At 49.2% G+C, this 26,970-nt stretch overlaps 1 protein-coding gene across 1 annotated transcript; it reads right to left on the bottom strand.

The window, feature by feature from the left end:
- Positions 1-158: 158 nt before the first annotated feature.
- On the bottom strand, positions 159-15,531 carry KDELR2 (KDEL endoplasmic reticulum protein retention receptor 2). Its single transcript, XM_055135345.1, has 5 exons — positions 15,316-15,531; positions 6,885-6,985; positions 4,311-4,469; positions 2,835-3,087; positions 159-1,228 (listed from the first exon to the last, which is right to left on the bottom strand). The coding sequence occupies exons 1-5, from the start codon at positions 15,404-15,406 to the stop codon at positions 1,194-1,196; spliced, it is 639 nt and encodes a 212-aa protein (XP_054991320.1). The 5' UTR covers positions 15,407-15,531; the 3' UTR covers positions 159-1,193.
- Between the last annotated feature and the right edge of the window lie 11,439 nt (positions 15,532-26,970).

The following is a 26,970-nucleotide window of genomic DNA, read 5'->3' as shown; positions in this document are numbered from 1 at the left end:
CCATAATCAAACCCAAACCCAGTTGGCTTGTAAGGCAAGCAAGTACCCTACCCACTGTGCTATCGCTCCAGCTCCTTCCCTAGAGCTTTTATTGCCAATTGAGGAAAGAATCATCCTGATACAGGATGTTTCAAAAGCCTAATTCATGAAAAAGACAATTCTATGTTTAATAAAATGTTTATTTGGGATGGTAACACAAGATAAATCATGCAAGAGCTCAGTCAAAACAACAAAAAATAAGAGCATAAGGAATGGCAATTGGTGCCGCGATGAAGGAAAAATGTCAATCATGTACTACCCAGAGTGTTAAGAAAAGCATTTTGAGTCTGAGCATGGACATGGCTGCAGTAATCTTTTCAGACTGTAAATTCAAGTCACAACTTATGTTCCCTTCCTGGGGGAGCAGAGTCCTAAACCCAAATCATCAACGTGTTCCTAAAGTCCCATACGCAAGATGGCTGCCCACAATTAAATGTTTCAAACAAGCTTGGGACAGACTCAAACTGACACTGCTTATAGCAGGGGAGGAGGGCAGGCACCTTTGGTGACACTGAAATGAGACGCCATTTACACTGAGAATCTAAATGTTGGTCAAGAAAAGCTGGAGACTTGGAAGTGCTCCTGACAGCCAGAAACGTAGTGTCATGACATCCTCACAGGATGCCCCTGGGAGGAGATACTGTGACGGAGATTCCGAATGGAAAGTAGTGTGTCTCAGATGCAAACAAGGTAACTTTGCTTTTTGGCAAAATAAAATAAATATAGAGGAATGCAAGTTTGATAGATGAAAGAGTATGTAATCTACCAACTGTCAAGGAATATAATTTCATTGCAGACACAAAAGAAAAATCAACCATTTCAAAGAATTAAAAAAAGTTTGCACTTATTCCTCACAAATCTTCACTTTTAGGACTACCCCAATTGAAGCTACACACTGAATTTATTAATACAGCATTAGGTTTCTTTGTGTAAAAAAATCTTTGTACATAGTAATAAAAAAAGATAAGGCAAGATGCATAAAACAGAAACCTTCTGGTTCTTTTTTGTCTGGGTTCTTCCAGAGCCACGGATGACTATCTGCAACCAAAGAGTGAAGTTTCTGCTGTTCTGTCTCAAGCATCTTGTGCCTCTGCTGTGGTAAGAATTCTGTCCGAGCACCCTGAAGGACAGATGCTGGGGATGTTCACTGGCACTTACGCTGGCAGACTGAGCTTCTTTCCCTTGAGGACTAGAATTCGAGAAAGGAAGAGAAACAAGTTACTGATGTTGACAAGCTGAGAGTTTCCTTCTTCCCATTCCTGGAAGTCTGTTTTACACAAGTACTACATGGTAAGAGACAAGGAAACAAACTCTGGGACCAGGAGTCATTTAATACTGCTGTAATGATTTAATAGAGATGGTTGCTTTTGTTTTGTTTTTGTTTTTGTTTTGGGGGGTCACACCCGGCAGCATGCAGGGCTTACTCCTAAGGTAAGTGTCCTACCTGCTGTACTATTGCTCTGGCCCCTCTAGCCCTGGTTTTTTTAATAAAAATAAATCAGTAATAGATGAAATACCCCTGAACAGAGAGCAGGTCAGTAAATTCTGGTAATACATATAAGAAAATACTCTGTGACCACTGAAAAATATAATAATTTCTGTTTACTGACAGGAAAAAAATGTGAATGCAGGGGCAAAAGCAGTATGTAAAATAGCACACACAGTTAAAATCATGTATTTGCATATGCAGAGAAGAATCTGGGCCTCCTGGCAGTGCTCCAGGCTAGTGCCAGAGAGCCTCAGTCACTGGGTTGGTAGCTGAGTGCCTGGCTCTGGCAATGCAATGCTGCATAGATCCAGTGGTGCTGGGGATGACCAGGATGACACACAGTGGTACTCGGAGGACTATGAGAACTGGGGGTTGACCTCAGGACCTTGTACATACCAGACATGTGCTCAGCCCTGGAAGCTATTTCCTCTGCCTGGAATATGTTTACTAAAACATTAATACTGATAATTTCGCGGGAAGACTACTTTCCAAATTAGTAGATCTTTAAAATTGGGTGGGGAGGGGCATGCAGAGCTATAGTACAGTGGGCAGGGCATTTCCCTTGCATGTGAACGACCTGGGTTCAATCCCCAGCATCCCATATAGTCCACCAAGCATAGCCAGGAGTAATTCCTGAGTGCAGAGTGTGACCCAAAAAGCCAAAAAAACAAAAACAAAAAACCTGGGGGGGTTTGGGCCATATCCCCCCCGCCCCCCCCGGCTTTTTGGGTCATACCTGGCGATGCACAGGGGTTACTCCTGGCTTTGCACTCAGGAATCACTCCTGGAAGTGCTCAGGGGACCATATGGGATTCTGGGAATCAAAGCCGAGTCAGCTGCGTGCAAGGCAAACGCTCTACTCACTGTGCTATTGCTCCAGCCCAGGGCCACATGTGTGGCCAAGGATGGAACAGGGGTCAGCCTCATGCAAGGCAAATGTTTTGACCCCTATACTAACTGTTCTGAACAATCAGTTCTTCATGAACTTTCCATAATGGAAAGGTACCACAGGAGGAAAATAATAAAGCAAAGGCAAAAGAAAAGATAGACTGAAAACCCTAACACAAAATTTTGAGACTCTTGGGTCCTGTCTGTGGCTCAGTGGTAGAGCATGTGCCTTGTATATATTCAAACCCTGGTTTCCATCCCCAACATCACACACACATACCACCCTTAAAACAGAATTTTGAAACACGTAATGTTTTTTGGCCACCTGCTCTACTTTATGAGCTAGAGACAGTCTTGGGAAATGACGGAAAGGACACAGCACGGTGGTGGTGGTGGTGCAGGGTATAGCCCAACATACCTTTTGTGATGTACAAGTAGAAGAAGTCACAATAAAGAATTGTCTGGACAACTCCAGCGACCACGGCAATGAGGTCAAAGAAGCCCTCGAAGTAGAAGCGCCAGATCCAGTTGACCAAATACAAAGCGCGGTAGAGGCCCAGGAAGAACAGGTAGTGGGTGGTGATGGTCTCCGCTTCCCCGGTCTTGCTGATCATGAACAGTTGGGGAAGGATGGCTACTGACTCCAGGTAGATGGAGAAGGTCCACAGAATCTGCCGGGGAAATGGGATGCCGTCAGCATGCAGGGCCTGTGGTGAGCTCAGAGTAAAATGTCCCCCACAGTGAAGTAGCACAGAGCGGGCAGCTGTGCAATAAGGGGATCACAGAAATTAAGTCACATGAGAGGGGAGGCCCTCCTGACAAGGGCCAGGGAACCCAGACACCAGGGCCTCTCCCAGCAGTCATCACCTTGTCTCCCAGGTCTCAGGATTCCTGGGAATCTCCATAAAGGTTTCTCCTAGATCCTCTGGTCCCCCTGTGAACCTGGGTACGTTTCCGAATCCTCTGCCAGGCTCTCAATACCGATCATCAGGTTTCTTAAACTCCCTCATTGCTGTTTTCCTCTACCAACGTTCTTTCCACACCACATAAATATTCTTCCCGTTTTCCCTCCCTTTTGAAATGGTTCAATCAAAGGGGTGAGAAATTGGAGCTGTAATTATGCAAATTCTCTGTCCAACATGGTAGTTTAGTCCCACTGACAACAGAAGGACTGGCAGCCCCTGTACCCTTCAACCCAAACCCAGGGTGGAATCACAGGGAAGGAAGGGAAGCTGGAAGCTGGCTGCAACAATGCAGAGAGCCAGGGCTGTGCAAACCGCTTTTAGTAATGCCAAGGAGTGCAGCACCAGTGCTGAGAGGATCCAGACACTGTACGAATGTGGAATGCCTGGGCATGAAGAGAACCAAGAGTGGGGAGAAGAGCATTCTTCAAACACGCAGGTGGGCAGGGTACCGTCAACTACCATCCAAGCCAAGTTTATAGTCCAGAGAACTCAGCAGTGACCTATGAGTAGGCACACCCAAATACCTCCCTGTTCATAATTTCTTTATACTAAATAGCATGGCAGCACTTGTCGTCCTGTTGTTCATCAATTTGCTCGAGCGGGCACCAGTAATATCTCACTGTGAGACTTGTTACTGTTTCTGGCATGGGTAGCTTGCCAGGCTCTGCTATGCATTGCAGGTGGTGGGATACTCTCAGTAGCTTTCTCTACCGGGTTCTCCGAGAGGGACTAAGGAATCAAACCCGGTTGGCTGCATGCAAGGCAAACACCCTACCCGCTGTGCTATCACTCCAGTCCTTTATACTAAATAGCGTATGTTATACCAGAAGTTTGCCTGCTCAAAACCAAAACAGAACCGCCTCCACATTAACTGCAAACAGGTGTATTTGCCCAGGGAACCAGATGTACCCACTAACCACTTCACTTACCTCCAGAGGAGAGAAATCATGATTGACAAGAAATGAAAGGCCTCCCACAGGGACCACCAAAAACTCTACTCGGAAGGTGTCGTGATTCCCATCATAGGTCGCCTTGAATTTCATGTAGATCAGATACACGGTAGCATAGGAGCAGGCAAGGTAGATCAGCTGGAAGCGAGAGGAGACCCCGGTTCAGCGGCCAATTTCTTCCTCACTGGTATTCAGAGTGGCTGGTAATTAAGCCAAAGCTACAAGTCCATACACCCTGGCTCTCACTCCTCTAATTTAGTTTTGTCTGGGGTACCAGATCAAGCCAGGCATACCGAGAAGAAGGAGGGGGCCCCCTGTTCATGAATTTTGAGTATCTGTAGTTATTTTTTATTTTCTTCTGGTTTTTGGGTCACCTCCAGAGGCACTCAGGGACTATTCCTGGCTCTGTGCGCAGGAGCTATCACTAGCTGTGCTTGAGGGACTTGGCCCTGGGAATTTATTGTTTGGTTTTAGGACCACACCCAGTGCTTACTCCTGGCTCTGTGCTCAGGGATCACTCGTGACAGGGTGTGGAGGACCATGGGGGTGGTGGGGATTGAACTTGGGTTGTCTGTGTGCACAGCAAATGCCCTGGAGAGATTCAAATCTCTCCAGCCCCCGTGCTGGGGATTTAAACCAGGGTAGGTAACATGCAAGGCAAGAAGCTTACCCTAGTTCTCTCTCCAGGTCCTGAATAAGTGCAGTCTTAACTTTCCTAGACAATGAACCTAGCCATTTGCAAGTAAGCAAATTACTTCCTAATTCTAGGCTTCCATTGCTTAGTAATCAAGTCAACAACCAAATCCCATAAAAATGCCAGTGAGCATTTATTTGTAAGATAAATGAAAGAGAATCAGAGTTGGGGCTAGAGACATAACACAGAGGATTTTTTTTTTTTGGTGGGTGTGGGGGGATCACACCTGGTGATGCTCAGGGGTTACTCTTGGCTCTACACTCAAGAATTACACCTGGTGGTACTCAGGGAGCCATATGGGATGCTGGGGATCAAACCCAAGTTGGCTTTGTGCAAGGTAAATCCTTACCTGCTGTAATATCACATAAGCCCCATAACACAAAGTTTAAAGGGCTGGCCTACATCCCTCTGACCCCAATTCAAACCCCTAGCACTGATCCTCCAAACACACTAAGGGTCCATCCTGGGCACTGTTGGATGTGCCCCCACCCTCGGCCCCTAAAAAGAAGCCATACTCAGTTCATATCCTGAGAGTCCCTCGACTTTCCTTCATGGCACTTGTGTCAAACAACAGTCATCTGTTTGGTACTATGGGGTGACAAGTGTATTCTTACATACTAGAATTCTGTTTGTTGGGCTAGAGCAATGTTACAGCCAGCAGGGTGATGCTTTATACACAGTAGACCTGGGTTCAATCTTTGGCTCCCCTAATGGTCTCCCATGTCTCACTATGAGTGATCCCAGAGTGTAGAGCCATGAGTAAGCCCTGAGCACCACCACGTCCTGCCCCCAAACAAAAACAAATACTTCCTTTTGTTTTCTGCCTCTGAGCAAATGCTGGCCTGGGACGTTCAATAAGGCTGGGATCAAGAACTGTGTGAAGGAGCAAACGACTCCCCTGATTTGAAGCATGCACCATCAAGATGTTGGTGGTATGGGCTGGAGCAATGGTTCAGTGTGTAGGGTGTTTGTCTTGCATGCAGCCAACTCAGGTTCAATTTCTGGCACCCCATACAGGTCCCTGAGCAACACACCCTTAAATCTTAGAGAAACTGCTTTGTAACAAATAGACACGTTTAACAGTAACAATTTTCCTTGACACATATATAAAGTGGTCTAAAAGCACTAAAGTGTGGGGCTGGAGAGATAGCACAGCGGGTAGGGCGTTTGCCTTGCACGCAGCCAGCCAACCCGGGTTCAAATCCCAGCATCCCATATGGTCCCCTGAGCACGGCCAGGGGTAATTCCTGAGTGCAGAGCCAGGAGTAACCCCTGTGCATCGCCAGGTGTGACCCAAAAAAAAGCAAAAAATAAAAAAAATAAAAAAATAAATAAAAGCACTAAAGTGAAAAAGACTGTATCTAATCCTCTTTTTGGGGATGCCTGTAAGGGATGTGTGGTCTCCCAAAATACACTTGTGGAGTTATTTGCCCACCTGGGATGGAGGTTTGACTGCTCCAGGCCCAGTACATCCTGGAGAGGGGAACACATACTACTGCAGACTGGGGGCTGGAGAGATAGGACAGTGGGGAAGGCGCCTTCCTGCACACAGCTGATTTGGGTTCAATCCTTGGAACCCCATATGGTCCCCTGTGCACTGCCAGGAGTGATCCCTAAGTGCAGAGCCAGAAATAACCCCAATTCTCACCAGTATAGCACCAATAGTCCCCTCCCTAAAAAAAGTACTGGGGGCTGAATCTGGGACTACAAATATGCACAGCACTCCAGTCCTCTCAGCTATCTCTCTAGCCCCCACATTCTTATTGAAAATGTTCAAATATACAGTCGGTCTAACTTCAACAATTTCCATAACCAAAGAATTACAGATAAAATACATTCCCTTAGACACCATACCATACCTTCATAGATGTATTATACAATGAAATAAATGAAGTAAAAAGATCCAGGTAACGGGTAGTGAAGACCAGTGCAAAGAGAAGCTGGCTTTTCCCAGAAATACCTGAAGAAACAAAGGGAGGTTATCAGATACATATTGAAAAACTCCATGATTCATTCTTTAAGAAACACTGAGTACTGAACACCGGGAAGGAGGCTCCAGGGTCAAAAACCAAATTCTGGGATGACCAATTAAATACAAGTTGTTTCCGTGATCAGAGAGACCATACAGTGTAGGGTGCTTGCCTTGCATGCAGTCGATGCAGGATTGATTCCCAGCATTCCATATGATAACCCCCGAGCCCGCCAAGGCTTATTTTTGTGTGCAAAGCTAGGAGTAAGCCTGAACACTGCTGGGAAGCTCTTAAGAACTTTTCTTACTATTACTCTGGCCAAGTGACTTACTAAAGCCAACACCAGTGGACCAAAACAGCTCACATGAACATCGTATTTCACCTCTGAGATGTTATTTTAGTCATGTAGTATGTCTACTTTTCTTATATCTATATTTGATCAAATATTTATATGAAAAAAGATGTGAACTACAGCTTTTGAATGCTGGAAAGTAAATTCATTAAGGAAACTGAAGTCAGGCTGGAGAGAGAATTCAATGCAACAAATGCTTGCTTGAGTGCAGGTCACCCTGATTTGATCATAGGCACATGGTCCCCTGAGCAACCTAGCCAAGAGTAGCCCCCTAAGCAATGCCTAGTGTGGCCCAATAAACAACAACCAAAAAAAGAGAGCAAAAGAGACTCAAGTCTGACTAGAGGTCTGAAGCCAACCACTCTCATGGCAAACTTCACACAGGACATTTTAGCAAGAACGCATTTAGCAGAAATGTGATCTGCACCCACACTCCTCCAGAATGTGGATATTCCATTGTTGTGAATTTACAAAACAACCTTATAGCTGGAGCATCTAAAAACCTAGGTGTAATTATGTTGCTTTTTATGTATGAATGACTGCAGCTCCAACCTATTCACAAACACCTGTACAGAAAGGGATTCTCCCGAACCCACCAGCAGTAACCCAGTCTTGGTTAACTGCAGAGCTAATCAGGACTTCTCCTTTTGTTTTCCCCAATAAAGGAAAAGTTTGTCTACTCTAGTAGCAATGTTGCAAAGGACACATGGTTGAGATGGAGCACTTAAGAGAGAAGACAGATTTGGAGAAAGGGGAGTTCACATGCAGTTCACATGCCTGAAGAGATCAATTTTCAGTTCATTTCCTATATGATTCATTATATATATATATATATATATATATATATATATATATATATATATATATGTTCCTTTTTTTTTTTTTTTAAGTTTTGATTTTGGGCCACACCCAGTGGCCCAAAAACAAGCACTCAGGGTTTATTACTGGCGGGCTCTGGGGATATATAGGGCTCCGGGGATAAACATAGGAATCACCCATGTGCAAGGCAAATGTCGGACCTGTTGTACTATTGCTCCAGCCTTCTTTTCTATCTTTTAAATATAAAGCTGAGGGGCCAGGGAGAGAGTTCAAAGGGCTAGAGCACATGATCTGCATGTGGGATCTCCAGGCTCAATGCTTGGTCTAGAAAAGGCCTCTGATCACCTGCTGGTAGTAAGTAACTTCTGAGAACAGAAACAGGAGTAGTTCCTGAACATAGCCAGGTGTGGCCCCAAAACAAACCAAAAGAAGTGAGGGACCAGAGGTATAGTGTGGCAGATAAGGTACTTGCCTTGCTTGAGCACTGGTGGTGTGGCCCCAAAACAAAACAAAAACAGTATAAGAAACATGTGATGGGTAACTTTGATGTCAAGGTTTTATCAAAGGAGATTTCAGTAGCAAGCTGATTGGGAATTTTATCCTTTCTTTCAGTATTCTTATAAATCAAATCCAGGGACAGCTTCTCACTATTATGCTCCCCTTTGCCAGACAGGCCTCTGGCAATCTGACAAACCTCTGAAGGCAATCCGTCTCCCCTGGTGCTGCTGATTCACTCAGCAGCTACAGAACAATGGGAACTGCCTCACACACACTGCTTCACACACTACTTACAAAACCCAACCCTGACAGTCTGGGAACCTGCTGTGCCTTGCACCTATAGACATCCAGGTCTCCCCAGGTTGAAGTCATTTGGGTGTTCTGTGCTGCACATGGGGCCCAATACACAGCAGAGGAAAGAAAACATGCTGAATGAGTGAACAAATGAAATGAAAGAATGCATTTTATTCTCATGGAATCGGGTGAATGATCATTTTTTGGGATTTTGAGAGAACTTCTAGCACATAGTTATATTATTGTCCAAGCAGACCATGTGCTCTGGGCACTGCCCTAATCCACTATAGCCAGAGGGTGGGTGAGAGACAATGGCCTCAGTAGCAGTGTAAGGCCCCGAAGCTAGTTTCCTGGCACAGACAGAGCGCAGAAGCAGCCATGCCGAGCCTCTGAGGCGCTTCCATGGTGCTACTCAAACCTCTCTGGTCCAGAATCCAGATTAGTAAAAGCAGCAGCTTCTGCCTTTAAAACAAACAAACCAACCAGGGCCAGGAAGATGGGTCAGAGGGCTGGAGCACAAGCTTATAGCATGCGGAAGTCCATCCTGGGTTCAAGTCTCAGTACTGCATGATTCCCTGAGCACTAGCAGGAGTGGCCCCAAAACTGAAAAACAGAAGACAGAATCTGGAAATACAGTCCAATCTTGAGAGGAAGGTCAGAGATCCCAGCTGAAAATAGGCAGGGGCAGTGACCTCCTTCCAGAGGGAAAATTTACACCTAAACCAGAGACACTCCCAAGGTTAATTTCTCTATCCTGAAAGCAAAGTTCCAGAAGGCTATCAGGTAACAAACTCTCACAGAATTATTTCTCTGAGCATATTGAGGAATCTCTTTTTGCTTTGGGGGAGGGGGGGAGCGGGGGCTAAACCCTACAGTGCTCAGGGAATCATACAGGATACTAGGGATCGAACCAGGGTCGGCGGCATGCAAGCAAGCTGTATTATGGCTTCAGCCCCTAAAGCAGTGACCTTTAAACACACCTTCTGCCTCTATTTTAAGTTCAACTTTCTAGGTTTCTTAAAATTCCCTTTTCTTTATGGTATTGCTGTTTGCCCCTCAAAACAGGGTAATATGATCTGATTTTATGATTTTATGATTTGCTTTTTTAGCTTCTCTCATATTTATCTTCCCTTGTTAGTATTTCTAGTTCATTTGTTTTAAAGTCTACATAGTAGTCCCCTCTGTGAAAGTAGCAACTCATATTCACCCCTCCATTAAGGAACACTGGTTTGCTTACAAATTTCATTATAAAAACTGCATGGAGGGGCTGGAGAGATAGCACAGCGGGTAGGGCGTTTGCCTTGCACGCGGCCGACCCGGGTTCAAATCCCGGCATCCCATATGGTCCCCTGAGCACCGCCAGGGGTAATTCCTGAGTGCAGAGCCAGGAGTAACCCCTGTGCATTGCAAGGTGTGACCCAAAAAAAGCAAAAAAAAAAAAAAAAAAAAAAAAAAAAAAAAAAACTGCATGGAGGGGCCAAAGCAATAGTCTGCAAGTAAGGTCTGAGAATAAGGTACTTGCCTTGTGCACAGTCAAATTTAGTCTCCTGAGTACTGCCAGGAGTGATCCCTGAGCACAGAGCCAAGAGTGTTCCCCAAACCTAAAGCAACCTCTCACTCCCCCCAAAAAAAGAGAAACAACGAACCACAAAGACTGGTTAGGGTACATACCACGCTTATGCCCAACCAGGTTTGATTCTCAGCACATGGTGCCCTGAGGATCCCTGGAGGCCCACTGTAGTTGTCGGCAGGGCCCCAGCACTTCATAAGTATCAGCTGGGAAGCACCCCCATACAGGGAAAAAAAAAAGACAAACAAAAACTGCAAGGACATATTTTTTTCCCTAGAAACCATTACCCCCCCACAAACACACCCATTTAGGTAATACAAACATCTTTATACCTGTAGTTTTTTCACATATATCACAATTTCTATGACTCCCTAGAATTGCATGAAGCCCCAAGTTTTGACATACTGTTCAATTTCCCCTAGGAAGAATGTGCCAATTTTCATACTAATACCAGGTAAGAATGCTTCCCCTTTTTTTGTTTTTGGGCCATACCTGGCAGTGCTCAGGGACTACACTGAAGACAGTGCTCAGGGGTCTCACTCAAAGGTGCTTGGGCAACTGTGTGGTGCCAGAGACCAAATCCTGACCTCTACACGCAACTTATGTGTAGAGTCTTCTAAATCACTCCCCAGCAAGAATGTACCTTAGTGCACAGGGATGTTGCATACCTGTTGTATAATAGGGATGCTGTAAACCTACCCCCCGGGGAACAGGAGACTCTAATAGCCACATCTTGGGGTTGGAGCAATAGCACAGCAAGCAGGGTGCTTGCCCTGCTGCAGTCAACCAGGTTCGATTCCCAGAATCCCACATGGTCCCCCACCTTGAGTGCAGAGTTTAGGAGTAAGCCCTGAACACCACTGGGTGTGGCCTCCAAACAAAAGAAAAATCCATCTTCTTAACTACTAGTCGGGATGGCTTTTCCATACTTAACTAAGCTTCTGTTAACTATCAACTTAGCCCACTTCTTTTCCATCAGTAGAATGTTTTTTCAAGTATTTGCATTATTATAAATAGTAACTTTTTGCTACACCTCGAGTTATTTCTGCTTATTGTTTTTAACTTTGAGTGTATTCTGAGTAAGTTATAGTTTGGGGAAAGCAGTCATTTGCTTTCTTATGAGCCCATTTGTCCTCGTAGGAGCAATGTATGAGCAGACTTCAGATCCTGTGGCCATCACCAAAGCTCTGACATGTCCCTTAAGAGGTCTCCAACACACAGGGAAGTCAGAGACTCGCCAGGGCTTAGGGTTTACTTGTGGCGGTGCTTGGAGGATAATGTGTGGTGCTGAGGATCAAACCCAGGTCAGCTGTGTGCAAGCCAAGGACCTTGCTGCTGTACCATCTCTCTGGTCCGACAGCCTATATTTTACACTTTCCATACGTGTTTTATTTCAGCTAACCAGCAGCTTCCTTGGGAGCAGGACCTTAACAATTGCAGACTGCTGCTCTTAAACAGTGTCTCCACTGGGCTCACATATAGTTAAGTGGTCAATGTTTGGAGCACTTACTACTCAAAGGTCTGCACTCAAAAGGACAAAGGTGACAGCTGCTAGAAAGAAGTTGGGAAGGTACTGCAAAAGATTCCTGTACTAAAGAAATGTCCAGGGGGCTGGAGTGATAGCACAGTGGGTAGGGCATTTGCCTTGCACTCGGCTGACCCGGGTTCAAATCCCAGCATCCCATATGGTCCCCTGAACACCGCCAGGGGTGATTCCTGAGTGCATGAGCCAGGAGTGACCCCTGTGCATTGCTGGGTGTGACCCAAAAAGCAAAAAATAAAATAAAGAAATGTCCAATCAATTGTGTAGTAGCATGAGACAGGGAGGACACCACCAGTAATGTAAGCATTCCTGTGTGCCTACAGGAAAATGCAGTCACAAACAGTAATGCAAGTAAGACAGAGCCTAAGTACAGCACTGCTGTGTGCCTACAGGAAAATGCAGTAAAAAAATCTCCATCTACTAGCAAACTGTGCTGCTTCTGCCAAAGACATACTGACCCATGCTCAGGACAAGAATGAAAGTGAGAGCTCAAAGGGCTAATGTGCCTGTGGGGGACCTGGGCTTGAGCTCGAGTTCCCCAAAGGATCCCCAACACCACAACAGGGGGTTCTCCCTGAGTACAGCTAGATATGCCCCCCAAACACAATGAGGAAAAACGTGACAACTTGAGCATACCGTGGATGTAAAGTACAATGACCGTTCAGGACCTTAATGCACTTAAGGCACTAGCAGCCACAGAAGGTTGACACAGCGCTAAGCCAAGATCAAGTTCCTGACTGCTCCCCAACTACCCACCACACACACTTTAAAATGGGCCCCATAAAACAGAAGTTCTCAAAGCAGCCAACACGACCTCCAGTTTCATGTCCCAGTCGCCTTCCAGTAGAGAAAGCTCCCGGCTTCTGTGGCTGGGCTGCAGGCATGGGCAAAACAGGTGCCAAATCCTAAAATAACCTCAAACCAGTATTTTCAAAGTGAGAAACAAAACCAAGAGGCACGTGTCTCCTATTCCAGTTATCTGAGAAACTCATATCAAATTCTTACTCTTTCAAAACGTCTCCCAACAACTTTTATAATTTAGGATGGAAAACAAAGCAGCTAGTCAAATTTGGTGTTTAATTCTAAGTAAAAATCTTGGTGATTTTGAAACATAAAGGATCAGGAAATCTTTCATACAGGAACTAAAACTACCCTAACTCTAAGAAGGATCTTATAATAACCTATAATTATAGTTAACTGTAGGACTACTTGACAAGCACATATAAACTTAAATATTCTTACTATGCTGAAATATTTTAATTTTTCTAAATGCTTCTAAGTCTCCTAAATGAAAATAATACCAAACAAAAAATGAAACAGCAAATTCCTCTAGTCTTACCACTCAAGGTTTTTTTTGAGAATTCTATTTCAGAGTCACTCTAAATTCCCCCAAACATGTAGACACTTAATTTGGACCCACACTTAGGAGACAGTATGCTTCCAAGCTTAATAACTTGCCAGCTGAAGGGGTTTCCGAGAAACAGTAACATGGAGACAAATTCAGCTCAACTCATTATGCTACACACCTAAACTAATATAATATGTTTAATTTTGTCGCAGAAAAGCAGATAATTTATTCAAAAGCCTGCAGCGTGAATTGCTGAAACTAATCTGATGACCTCAGACTCAGGTGTATCCCACAGAGAACAGACACAATAGCACCCACGGCCCAAGATGTGCAAATGTGTGTGGGGGAGAGAGGTGGAAGAGAGAGAGCGACACACTCGGGATGTGTGAAAGATGCTGGACTCACAGTGGGTGTATAAGAGGTGCTGGACTCAGTTGGCGGTATGTGAGATGCTGGACTCACAGCGGGTGTGTGTGTGTGAGAGGGTGTATGTGTGTGAGAGAGAGAAAGAGAGAAAGAGAGAAATGGTGGATTCACAGCAGGTGTGTGTGTGTTAGAGAGAGCGAGAGAGCGAGAGAGCGAGAGAGAGAGAGAGAGAGAGAGAGAGAGAGAGAGATGCTGGACTCACCGTGGATGTGTGAGAGAAGCTGGACTCAGTTGGGGTATGTGAGATATGCTGGACTCACTGTGTGTGTGCATGAGAGTGAGAGAGAGAGAGAGAGAGATGCTAGACTCGCAGGTGTGTGTGTTTGAGAGAGATGCTGGACTTACAGTGGGGTGTGTGTGAGAGAGGGGGATGGATGCTGGACTCACAGTGGGGTGTGTGAGAGATGCTAAACTCACAATTGTGTGTGTGTGTGAGAGAGAGATGCTAGACTTACAGTTGTGCGTGTGTGTGAGAGAGATGCCAAACTCACCGTTGTGTGTATGTGTGTGTGTGAGTGAGAGATGCTGGACTCAGTGGGGTGCGTGTGTGTGAGAGAGAGATGCTAGACTTACAGTTGTGCGTGTGTGTGAGAGATGCTAGACTCACAGTGAGCTGAGTGTGAGAGAGATGCTAAACTCACCGTTGTGTGTATGTGTGTGTGAGTGAGAGATGCTGAACTCAGTGGGGTGCGTGATGCTAAGTTCACACTGGGGCTGATGTCGGGATAACCCACACCTCCCGCACAGCCAGCACTCCCCACTGCCGCAGCCCCCAGCTCAGTGTGAGGAGGGGGCGGGTCCCTCCTTCACGGGCACACGCAGGCCGGACCGGCACTGCCAGCCAGAACCCGCGGGACAGGACTTTGACCCTTCGGAGTTCAAAGGTCTTTCCTGAGGTGGGGCGAGGCCAGCGGGAGCGGGCAAAAGGGGTCGCGGTCGTCTCCGGGGTTCCGGCGAAGCAGGGGTCCCCCGATCCTGCCGCGCTCCCCGACGCCTCGTCACCCCCGGGGTTCCCGGTGGGGGCGGCCTCAAAGCCCACCTCGACCGCCGGCGTCTGGACCCAAGTGTCCCCCGCTCACGGTGACGTGGAGGCTGCCGGGGGACCCCCGAGGACGCCGAGGCGAGCGTGTCGGCACGCGGGGCCCCCCGAGGGCCTCCCCCGGCCGCCCGAGCTGCCCCCCGAGAAACGCCCTAGGCTCTCCCCACCCCGCTCTCGCCGCGGGGCCCTCGAGACGGGGCGCAGCCCCCCGCAAGGCAGGGCCGGGAGGAACCCGGCGCGGGGTGACCTCGGGGCGGCCACGTCAGGCCGCGCCGCCCGCCCCACGCAGGCTTCCCCGCCGCGCCCGCCCGCCGAGGGGGTGTGTCGGGCCGCCGGGACCCGCCGCGGGCCGGGGGCGGCGGAACCCGGCGGGGCCTCCGGACAAGCCGGCCCCGCGCCTCAGCCGCGCCTCAGCCCGCTCGGCCGCTCACCCGCGCACGAGCGCGTCTTCCAGATCTTCAGCAGCAGGATGACGATGGCCGCCAGGTGGGACAGGTCCCCCGTCAGCCGGAAGATGTTCATGGCGGCGGCGGGCGGCGGCGGGCGGCGCGGCGACCCGGAGCTCGGCGGCGCCTGAGAGGAAGCGGCGAAGATGGCGAGAGCGGGCGCTACGTGGCCGGGGACGTGGCCGAACTGCCGGCGCGCGCGAGGCAGCCTGGGAAGGGGCCTCCGCCCCGCCCCGCCCCGCCCCTTAAAGGGGCCGCGCCCCCCGAGCCCGCCGCGCCCCGAGCGCTGGCTCCCACGTCGCCTTCCCGGGAGCCCCGAAGCGTCGCCGACTTTCCCAGGCCGCGTTTCCGGCTTCTCCGCGGGTGCCAGCGATTTCCTTTCATGTTTCAAATGACATTCCGTTGTCAAGGATTTTTTCCCCCTCTCTCCTCCCACTGATCGCAAGAGCTGTGCAGGCTACTGTATGACAAAGAGGAAAATCCAGAGGGAAGCCTTGGACGGAGGCGACGTGGCGGGGTCCGGGCGGGAGCACGCGGCTAAGGCGGGGTCGGAAGATTTTGCCCTCCTGGACACTGTCTCTGGGAAAGGAAGGGGTAACATCAGGTAGATCGGGGAGCGTTTCTGTAAGGTTATGGAAAAAAAGAAAATTACAAAGACTACGAAGTCAGCAAAATCCGCTGCAGAATTTGCAGAACTCACTGCGGAACGAAAAACTTTCAAATGATGCGTCTCCGTTTCAAAAGGAGGGTGGAGTGCCCTTGGAGGTCCTCACATAGGAAGCTTTCCCCTTTCTTCTGCAGTCTCAACTTGGTATGTTTCTTTAGTGTCATCCTCAGTAAATGAAAAATTAGCATTTTAAACTATGATTATGGAGTTTATCCTTTGTCTTTAGGGGGGGTAGTGTCAGTTTTGAATGCAAATAGAGCTCAAATGTGAAATGACTGGAAATGCAAAATTGCTCTTTAATAGGCTGGCCTAGGAGAGGGCCCAGGAGAAATTCACCCAGGCAGGAAGGTTAGGAGGGAAAAAGGAAGGGGGTGTCAGTGAGGCCAGCACAGATGAGGGAGCACAGCCTTGGCCAGGGAATCTGGGTGGGCCAGTGCTCTGACCTGGATGATGAGGAAGATGATGATGGTGATGATGATGATGGTGAAGGGAATGATTGGCAGTGCTGAGGATGGAACAGAGTCCCACCTGTGCAAGGCAAGTGCTCTGCCTAGAGGGCACATCCCTGGTCCCAGGCCTGAGCAGGACTGAGTTCTTTATCTTTTGGTTTGGAGCCACTGCAGGCAGTGCTCAGAGCCTACTTCTGGCTCTGTGCTCAAGGATCATTCCTGGAAGGGCTCAGGGGACCATCGAAGGTGCCGGGGATCAAACTCGGGTGAGCCTAGAGCAGGCCTGAGAATGAGCTGGAGCCTGGGATCAGCTGGTTCTCTGCCAGTTATCTCACACCCACTTTCCTTGTGCCACAACCACATGCCAGAGTACAGCCTGAGGGTGCCAGGACCCTAGAGGTCCTGGTGCAGGGGTAGGCAAGAGGCCTACGCTTCTCAGAGAGGCTGCAGAGAATGTGAGTTCAAACCTGAGGTCCAACTGGCCCCTTGGTACTGACACTCAGGCTCCCATTTAAGTGGATGGTGGCCGAATAGAGGTGAGGTTGCTGGGGTACCGGGCAGCAGCCAGCTGAGAACCCACCCTGCCCGGCAATGAGGCTCAGGACTGGAGCCCCACAAGGCCCAAAATGCAGCTTTCTGTCTCCTGCTCCATTGTCTCACTAGACCGCACCTGAAAACACAAACTCAATGATAAAAATAGTTTATACAAGTGTGCCATGCTGGGGATCAATCCAGAGCCTCACACATGCAGGCAAATGCTCACCTGCTCTTCCCCAATGCTCACTGTTAAAATTATTAAGGTTTTTTTTCCCCCCATAGGGTTGGAAAGATAATTCAGGGGCTAAGGAGTATGCTTTGAGTGAGGCCTACGTGGTTTGGTTCCAGGGTTCTGTCCTGTGTGGTCTTTGAGCATCACCAGGTACAGCCTCAGACCCCCAGATACCAATGGGGTGGGCTACAGCAGCGCAGCCTCAGTCCCTGGTATTGAACCACAGGTCCAGCTGACCAAGAATCCACAAATTCCCAGGAATGAACTCTGGGCCTCCAGAACATTGCTTAGGCAGTACCCTGTCCCCCCCTCCAGTTTTTTTGCAGGGCTGGAGAGATGCAGCAGGTAAAGTGCTTCTCTTGCACACGGCTGACCTGGGTTCTATCCCTGGAACCCCATATGGTCCCCTAAGTCCCTCCAGGAGTGACCTCTGAATACAAAGCAGTGGGTGTGACTCAAAAATCAAAAATTTTTCTCGGAACCAGATAATACAGTGAGTAGGACACTTTTCTTGCACATAGGTGACCCAGGTTTGATCCCCAGTACCCCATATGGTCCCCTGAGCCCCACCAGGAGTGATCCCTGAATGCAGACCCCAGTAGCCTGAGCATCGCCAGGTGTGACAAAAAAAAGAAAAAGAAAAGAATTGGGGCCAGAGAGCTAGTATAGGAGTAAATGCTGACCACAGTTCCATCCCCAGCACTGGGCGATCCCCTGGCATCCCTGGAAATACCACCCCCTACAAAAAATAAAAGTAAGGGGCCAGCAGAGTGTTGAAGGGGCTGAGTTTGCCCTCCACACACTAAGTCTGATTCCCAGCAAAGCAAGACTCTCTTACAGCCTGGTGACCCGACTGAGCAGTAACAGGAGGGACCATAGTTGAAAAAAAAAAAAGAGAAAAAAGTGTAGGTTGTATAGTGACTCACTTCTAGCAAACAGAACACGGCAGCAAGGGTGGCGTGTCATTCCAGGTGAGGCTGTAAAAGCTTGCAGCTCGATGCAGGGTCACCATCTGTCACACAGATACAGCACTTGGAGGGAGGCTTCTCACAACCACCAGCACACCCAGACACAGGGCTCCACCCACACCAGGCTGAGAGGATGCAGCATCAGCTGCTTTGCTGATGGGAATTGGGGGGGGGGTCTCCTGAACAGCCCACTAGGACGAGAGAGTACAAAGGTAGGCTCTGGCCTTTGTATGTGGCTGATCCTTGTTCAAATCCCTGGCACCGTATACAGGTCCCTGAGCACAGAATCAAAAGTAAGCCCTGAGCACCACCAGGTGTAGGAGAGACATTATGGGACTCCATGGGATGCCCGGGAATCAGCCCAGGTCCGTTGCATGCAAGGCACACACCCTACCCTCTATACTAACACTCCAGCCCCTAAAGAAGCACTTTTTTTTTTCTTTTTGGGTCACACCTGGCAATGCATAGGGGTTAGTCCTGGCTCTGCTCTCAGGAATCACCCCTGGCAGTATTCAAAGGACCATATGGGATGCTGGGAATCGAACCCTACCTGCTGTACTATTGCTCCAGCCTCAAGAGGCACTTTTAATAACAATTTATTTCAATACATGTTAATACAAGTATGATGACTCTAGTAACGTGTCACATTCTAGTTTTTAAAAAGATGGGGTGGGAGCCTGAGTGATAGTACAGTAAGCAGGACCTTGAATGCAGCTGACCAGGGTTCCATCCTTGGCATCCCATATGGTACCCCTGAGCACCACCAGGAGCAATTCCTGAGCAGAATCAGGAATAACCCCTGAGCATCGCCAGTTGTAACCCAAAAAGCTAAAAATAAATAAATTAAAATTAAAAGAAAAATTAAAAAGTGGGGCTGGAGAGACAGTACAGTAGAGGGGGCTCTTGCCTTGCATGCGCCTGATCCAGGTTCAATCCTTGGCACCACATGTGGTCCCCTGAGCACTGCCAGAAGTAATTCCTGAGTGCAGAGGCAAGAGCAGCTAACCCCTGAGCATCACCGGATGTGACCCCAAACCAAAAATTAATTTAAAAATTAAATTTAAGGATAAAAAGATTTGTGTACATCTGAAAGAGAAAGAGACAAAACTTGACATGTTTAATAAACTAAATGCAAAAAGATGCAAGCAAGCCTAGCACTGCTCTGTAGCACTGTTGTCTCGTTGTTCATTGATTTGCTCGAAAGGGCACCCACCAGTAACATTTCCATTGTGAGACTTGTTACTGTTTTTGGCATATTGAATACACCATGGGTAGCTTGCCAGGTTCTGCCGTGTGAGCAGGCTACTTTCAGTATCTTGCCTGGCTCTCCGAGAGGGACGGAGGAATTGAACCCGGGCTGGCCACGTGCAAGGCAAACGCCCTACTGCTGTGCTATCACTCCAGATGCAAGCAAGCATATGCCCTAATAAATGAGACAGGTTTGTGGATCAATGAAGCCAGTCAACTACTTTGAATTTTGCTGGTGTTTCCAGCACCAGAAACTATGACAGTTTCCCTTCTAAAGCTGTGACTGGATTTGTGAGGAATCTTGACAGAGCTGGTGCTTGCTGTCTCAAAGTCCCCTAGGAGATGAACATTATAAGTGCTGATCAGATACACAGACCCACAAGCCCGTCTTATTTCATCAGTGTCAGCCATGGCTGATCTGAATTCTGGTGCATGAGATCAGTTTCAATGTGGCGCGCAGTTTCAATGTCACGTGACTTCTCTGGTAATGAGTAAGGTAGTGCCCACCATTACTCACTCTCTAGTCACTCTTCTGAGATAAGTCTCCAGCTCTGCCCTTAGCCATCTGGACAGACCAGCAGATGGACAAGGATTCTCCAAATTCCCCCTCGGGGCCCATTCTGCCCCCCCAACTCCCCTGAGCCTCTGAGCTCAGGGGAGAGAAGCCCCCCAAGGGTTGACTTTCCCCCAGAATACCTACAGTCGACCCCTTCATGCTGGGCTACTTTTGCCACAGCATTTGGATGAAAGGGTTCGTGTCCTGCTCTTGTCCCGCTCGTTGTCCCCTTCCAATTCATTAATTGTTGAATCTGTTTATTATGGACATGACGTGGTTTATGGTGTTTATGCTTTTGGTACACAAAGTTACCACATTGGGGCAGAGATAGTACAGAGGGTGGGGCACTTGCCCTATATGTGGCTGGTCCAGGTTTGATCTCCGTCATCCCATAGGATCCCCCGAGCACCACCAGGAGTGATACTCCTGGTTCCTGAGCACAGAACTAGGAGTCACCTCTGAGTATCTCCAGGTAAGGCCTCCAGCTCAAAATCAAACAAAAACCAACCACCCAAGCAAACAAACAAAACACCCAAAACATCTCCTCCACCACCAAAGTGCCCAAGACCTTCCTCTGCTGTCCCTTGTCACTGCTGGTCCTGCCCATCTCTCCCCAACCCCCACATGTGGTCCCACATGCAGTAACTTCAGTCTGCTGTCAGAATGGGGTTTGGTTCTGAGTGTTCCCTTCTGTTTCTCTCTATACCACAGATGAGAGAGCTCGTGTGGCATTAGAACTTCCCCCTCTGATTTAATTTAATAATATGACTGATGCCTTCTAATTCTATCCAAATTGTAGCAAAAGGCAGGATTTTACCTTTTTTATAGCTGAATAGTGCTTCATTGTAATATGATAATTCCTTCCTTCCTTCCTTCCTTCCTTCCTTCCTTCCTTCCTTCCTTCCTTCCTTCCTTCCTTCCTTCCTGCCTTTCCTCCCTCCTTCCTCCCTCCATTCCTTCCTTCCTCTTTCTTCCTCCTCCCCTCCTTCCTCCCACTCCCTCCCTCTGTCCCTCCTCCCCTCCCTCCCTCCCTCCCTCCCTTCCTTCCTTCCTTCCTTCCTTCCTTCCTTCCTTCCTTCCTTCCTTCCTTCCTTCCTTCCTTCCTTCCTGTTTTGGATCACAGTTGGCGGTGCTCAGGAGGTATTCTCAGCTTGGGGCTGGGGGTTCACACTCTGGGGTGCTCGGTGAACCATGCAGTACCACAGATTGAACCTGCGTCCCCCACACTAGAAGCATGAGCTCCAGCCCTTTGAGCCGTCACTATCCTGGCCCTTACCAGGATTTCTTTGTCCACTCCTCCAGGGTTGGGCCTTTGGGTTGATTCCAGTTCTAGGCTACTGTAAACAGTGCTGCAATCAGCAGGGGTGTGCACCTATTTTTACATATTAGTGATGCTGTTGTCTCGGCCTCAGTGCTTGGAGAGAAATCACTGGGTTCTATCTTAATCTTTTGAGTGTTTTTTTTACTGGTTTTCATGGAGGCTGAAGCCGCCAACAGCCCCACCAACAGAGAGCGAGAGTAATGTCAGCCGTTTCTAAACTGCTTTTTCCCTGTTATACTTCCCACTCTTTTTTTTTTTTTCTTAAAGAAATATTTTATTGAACCACCGTGAAAACAAAAAAAATACAAAGCTTTGAGGTTTAAGTCACAAATACTGATTAAACCACCATCCCTTCACCAGTGCACCCGTTCCACCACCAAGAACCCCAATACACCCCCCTCCCACCCCACCCCCCATCTAAGTAGCTAATGATATTCCCATTATTCCCTATATATATTGAGTACATTTCATATTTCCATACAGAACTCACTATTATTGATTGGAAATCTTCCCCAACAATCAGGCCTGCTGAATAGGCATCATCTAATAATTTCTCTTCACTGGTAAGAGTGAAGACTTTGAGTCCGCGCGGCCGCAATAGCGGCCGCGCGGTTTTGGGTTTCTATTATTTTAGCTCAGATCACAGTCAAAATGGATGGCTGCAAGAATCCACTCTGGTGCCAAAATGGGTTAGGAGACCTCAGGATCACAGTCAATAGGCGCGGAGGCTCTGCTTCTCGTGCCGCGGCTCTCGGTTCATCTCTGGGCGGAAGGCGCGCCGGGAACGCCCCCCCTCCCAGGACCACCTACAGGCTACGTCACTAAAGAGAGTCCTACCTCCTGCTGGAGGGGTCTTAGAGGGTGGCTCTCACCGCGTGGCTGCTGCCGCTGCCGCCATTTTCGCTCAGAAAAATGGGGTGGAGAGGGAAAAAAAAAATCCCCCCCCCGGGCTGCACGAGGTTGTAGCTCAGTTCACAGTCAAAATGCATGGCTCAAGCATCCGCTCTGGTGCCAACATGGGTTAGGAGACCTCAGGATCACAGTCAATAGGCGCGGAGGCTCTGCTTCTTGTGCCGCGGCTCTCGGTTCCCTTCCCACTCTTTTAAATTCTTTGTTTTCAAGTATCTTATGATGAGCGTGTAGCACTTTTAATCAGGAAAAAAGGGATACAATAAGGATTTAAAAAGTGGCTTAGGAAGATGGAGACAATGGCGATGGGAAGGTGACAGTGGTGGGGGGACGTTGTCAGAACACCGAGGCCGCTCTCCTAGAGGACTCTGCCAAGCACAGTGTTTAGATAAGGGGTGTGTGTGGGTGGAAGGAGTGCAGCAGGGAGGGAACAGAGACCGCAGTGGTTAGTGTAGGCTTGAGGCACTTGCCTTGCACGCAGCTGACCCCAGCACAGTCCTAAGCACCATATGTGGTCCCCCAAGCATCACCAGGTGTGATCCCTGAGCACAGAGCCAGGAGTAAGTCCCGAGCTTGGCCCCAAACTGGGTTTGGCCCTCAAACAACACCAACACAATGAAGTGCAATGAGGCTGGGAGGTAGCTTGAAGGCTTGGAGCACATGCGGTGCCTGTGGGAGTTGGGCTCAATAATCACATATCCCTGCACATGACACTTAAGCACTGAACAGGGAGTAATCACGAACACCACTGACCAAATGAAAGGACCAAAGCAAAAAGTAAAATAAAACTTAAAAAAAGAGGGGATGATGGGGGCTGGAGCAATAGCACAGCGGGTAGGGCATTTGCCTTGCACGCGGCCGACCCGGGTTCGATTCCCAGCATCTCTGAGCACCGCCAGGAGTAATTCCTGAGTGCAGAGCCAGGAGTAACCCCTGTGCATCGCTGGGTGTGACCCAAAAAGAAAAAAACTAAAAAAAAAGGAGGGGATGAGGGCCAGAGAGATAGAACAAACAGCAGGACACTTGCCTTGCACACAGCGAATGCAGTTCGATTCCTGACACCCCATATGGTCCCTCAAGCACCACCAGGAGTGATCCCTGAGCACAGACCAGGAGTAAGTCCTGAGCATAGCAGGGTATGGCCCAAAATCATTTAAAAATATAAGAAGATAAAGGTAGCTTGCTGGGCTCTCCGAGAGGGATGGAGGAATTGAACCCGGGTCAGCTGCGTGGCATATTTGATATGCCAAAAACAGTAACAAGTCTCACTTGGAGACGTTACTGGTGCCCGATCGAGCAAATCGATGAGCAATGGGATGACAGTGATGACAGTGATGAAGAAGATAAAGGATCCTGTGTGGTCTCCAAGCACCACCAGGAGTAATTCCTGAGCGCAGAGCCAGGAAAAATCCCTGAGCACTGCCTGGTGTGATCCCCTACCCCACCCCGGTCTCCCAAAATGAACTCAACTCCGGGCTCCCCATGTATGAAGGGGGAGGAAGGAGCCATCTGACCCAGCCCCATCCTGGCTGCGGTGCTCCCTCCTCCTCTACGCCTTCGAGGAGACCCCAGGGCATTTTGTGGCTTAGCAACAGGGAGGCTGCTACTGGTCACCAGGAGGGTTGGGCTCACAGAGATCATTCCAGGCCCAGCCCTCTTCAGGGACAGGTCACTGCGAGGTGACCACACTGTCCACTAACACCTGTGCCAACTCACCTGGGCAAGTACAAGGCCAGAGGTCACATCCCACCACCGACGTGTCCAAGAGTACTTGCCTCAGGGGGTCAAAGTTCGAGCTTTCTGAAAGCAGAAGTCGAGATAGAGGTTGGAGCACAAGAGATTTATTGGGGCTCCACGGCTCGAAACAGAAGACGCTCGAACAGGTCTGACATGGCTTGGCCAGCGCTGGGCCAGGCTGGGTGGGTCCAGAGTCTGTGCCCTCAGTGCGGGGCGTGGCCTTCGGGCTTTGCTGGTGTGAACGCCCAAAAAGCAGGTGAAACAGCTCCCTGGACTGAGAAGCGACTCCAGGACACCCCTGTCCCTGCTCTTATGGGGAGACTTTAAATCAAACCAGGGCCCCTGGGTAGGGTTGGGCCCATTTCCCCAGGTCCATCTTTATTTATTTTATTTTATTTTATTTTTTTGCTCTTTGGGTCACACCTGGTGTTGCACAGGGATTACTCCTGGCTCTGCACTCAGGAATTACTTCTGGCAGTGCTCAGGGGACCATATGGGATGCTGGGAATTGAACCCGGGTCAGCCGCATGCAAGGCAAACGCCCTACCCACTGTACTATCTCTCCAGCCCCCAGGTCCATCTTTAGATGGGGTACACACCCGGCCATGCTTGGGGGCATCTCCTCTGGTGGTGCTCAGGGAACTGTGTTGAGCTGGGGATCGAACCCGGGGCTCCTGCATGCAAGGCAAGGGCCATAATCTGGGAAATTTTATTTTATTTTTTGCTTTTTGGGTCACACTCAGTGATGCACAGGGGTTACTCCTGGCTCTGCACTCAGGAATTACTCCTGGCAGTGCTTGGGGGACAATATGGGATGCTGGAAATCAAACGCGGGTCTGCCGCGTGCAAGGCAAATGCCCTGCCCTCTGTACTATGGCTCCAGCCCCATAATCTGGGAAATTTTAAATGAAAAAAATGAGCTTTCTGGGTTTGCATATGGCTGGCCCAGGTTTGATCCCAGCATCTCATATGATCCCCTTGAATGAGTCCTGCACGCAGAGCCAAGAGTAACGAACCCCTGAGCATCGCAGGGTGTGATCCCAAAACAAAAACAAAAATCTTTGGTTCCAGCTCGTCTTCCACAGGGAGCAGATGAGTCCCCCATAAATGGCTACCCTCCCCCCCAGCCCCGCTTCCTGTCCCCCCACTCCTGGATCTGTCTGGAATCTCATCTCTTACATCACCTTCCTCTTTTGCTGTGCTCTTCTGCTATTATTTTTGTTTGAGGGCTATGTCTCACAGGGCTCAGGGGTGGCTCCCTCTGGTGCTCAGGGGGCCACACAGTGCTGGTCCCAGGGCACCCACATGCAGATTTCACAGCCCTTGTCCCTGCCATCGCTTCCTGGACCAGTTGGGAATCCTTACCTCGAGACTATTTTGGCTTTGATTGATTGGGAATTTTTTTGTTTTGAGGCCACACTTAGCAATGCTCAGGGATCACCCCTGGCAGGCTTGGGAGACCGTATGGTGTTCGGGGGATTGAATCCAGGTCAGCCACATGCAAGGAAAATGTCCTCCCCACTGTACTGTTGCTCTGGCACCAAATGGATAATTCTTAAGAGCCTGCTGAATGTAAGGCGAGACCAGGGGGCTCCGCACACAGCACCCCCACAGCTGAGCCAGGGCCAGGGCCAATGTGCCCAGTACTGCTCCACGGACAGATAAGGGCAGCAGGTGTGCCCAGGGCTACCTGCCCGGTCACAATCGAACCCAGAGAAGACTCACGGGAGCATGCTGAGGGGGAAGGTGCAGAGGACCCAGCCCACAGTGGGGAGCCCACATGAGTGTCTAGATTGTTCTCAATGGTCCTAAGAGAGAGTTCCAGGGATGAGTGCTTGCCTTGCACATAGCTAACCCTGGTTTGATCCTGGGCACCGCATATGGTCTCCTGAGATCCACCAGGAGTGACCCCTGAGCACCACAAGGTATGACCCCGAACAAACAAAAATAGACTGGGTGGCAGGAGGAATACTGGGGACACTGTGGTGAAAAATGCACACTGGTGGAGGGATGGGTGTTCAATCATTGTATGACTGACACTCAATCATGAAAGCTTTGTAACTGTATCTCACAGTGATTCAGTTAAAAAAAAAAATTGACTGGGCCGGAGCAACAGTGCAGCAGGAAGGGGCTTGCCTTGCCCAGAGTCGACCTGGCTTTGATACCTGGCACCGCATATGGTCCCTGGAGCCCACAAGGATTGGCCCCTGAGTACAGAGCCAGGAGTAAGCCTGACTACAGCTGGCTGTGGCCCCCAAACAAACAAAAGAGACTGTTCTCTTTTTGGGGGGTCACACCCAGCGATGTTCAGGGGTTACTCCTGGCTCTGCGCTCAGGAATTATTCCTGGCAGTGCTTGGAGGACCATGTGGGATGCCGAGGATCAAATCCGGGTTGGCCGCATGCAAGGCAAACGCCCAGCCCACTGTACTGTGGTCCCAGGGGACTGTTCTTGAGGCTGCAGGGGGCTTCGCGGTGAAGGGGCCAGCTCCAGTGAAAGTGGGCTGTGGTCTGACACCTCCAGAGGAAATGCATGGTCAGAAACCAGGCACACGGGGTGGGGGGATCTTTCTCCCAAGCACCGGGAGCAGGGACTGAGAAGGTGGGGCCTAGAGGCTGAGCCGAGTTCCCATCACCCGAGTTCACGCTGGCAGGTCTTTGGGACTGGAATTCTCTGGAGACAAGGTCAAGCAGGAGGTGAGGAGGGCCAGATGGGAAGACCCGGGGGGAAAGTGTCCAGGTAAAAGCCCCTAGGAGCAGGTGCGCCCTGCAGGGAACCCCCAAGCCGGACAACACCTTCATCTCTGGGCTGCTGGTGTCTGTTGGCCGGGAAGGCTGGAGGGCAGGAAGAGCCGGGCTCCAGTTAGGCTCCTGACCCGAGGCTTCCACTTCATGATGCTGTAGACTTGAATTGGGGGCCACATCAGGCGGTGCTCAGGGCTGACTCCTGGCAGGCTCAGGGGACCCTGGAGGGTGCTGGGGTTCGAATCTGCAGTGCCAGCTTTCAACATCTTCCC

The sequence above is a fragment of the Sorex araneus genome, chromosome 4 (assembly GCF_027595985.1).
Source record: "Sorex araneus isolate mSorAra2 chromosome 4, mSorAra2.pri, whole genome shotgun sequence".
In the NCBI taxonomy this organism is placed as follows: Eukaryota; Metazoa; Chordata; class Mammalia; order Eulipotyphla; family Soricidae; genus Sorex; species Sorex araneus.
Note: the sequence above shows the minus strand (reverse complement) of the source record. Positions and strands in the feature narration are given on the sequence as shown.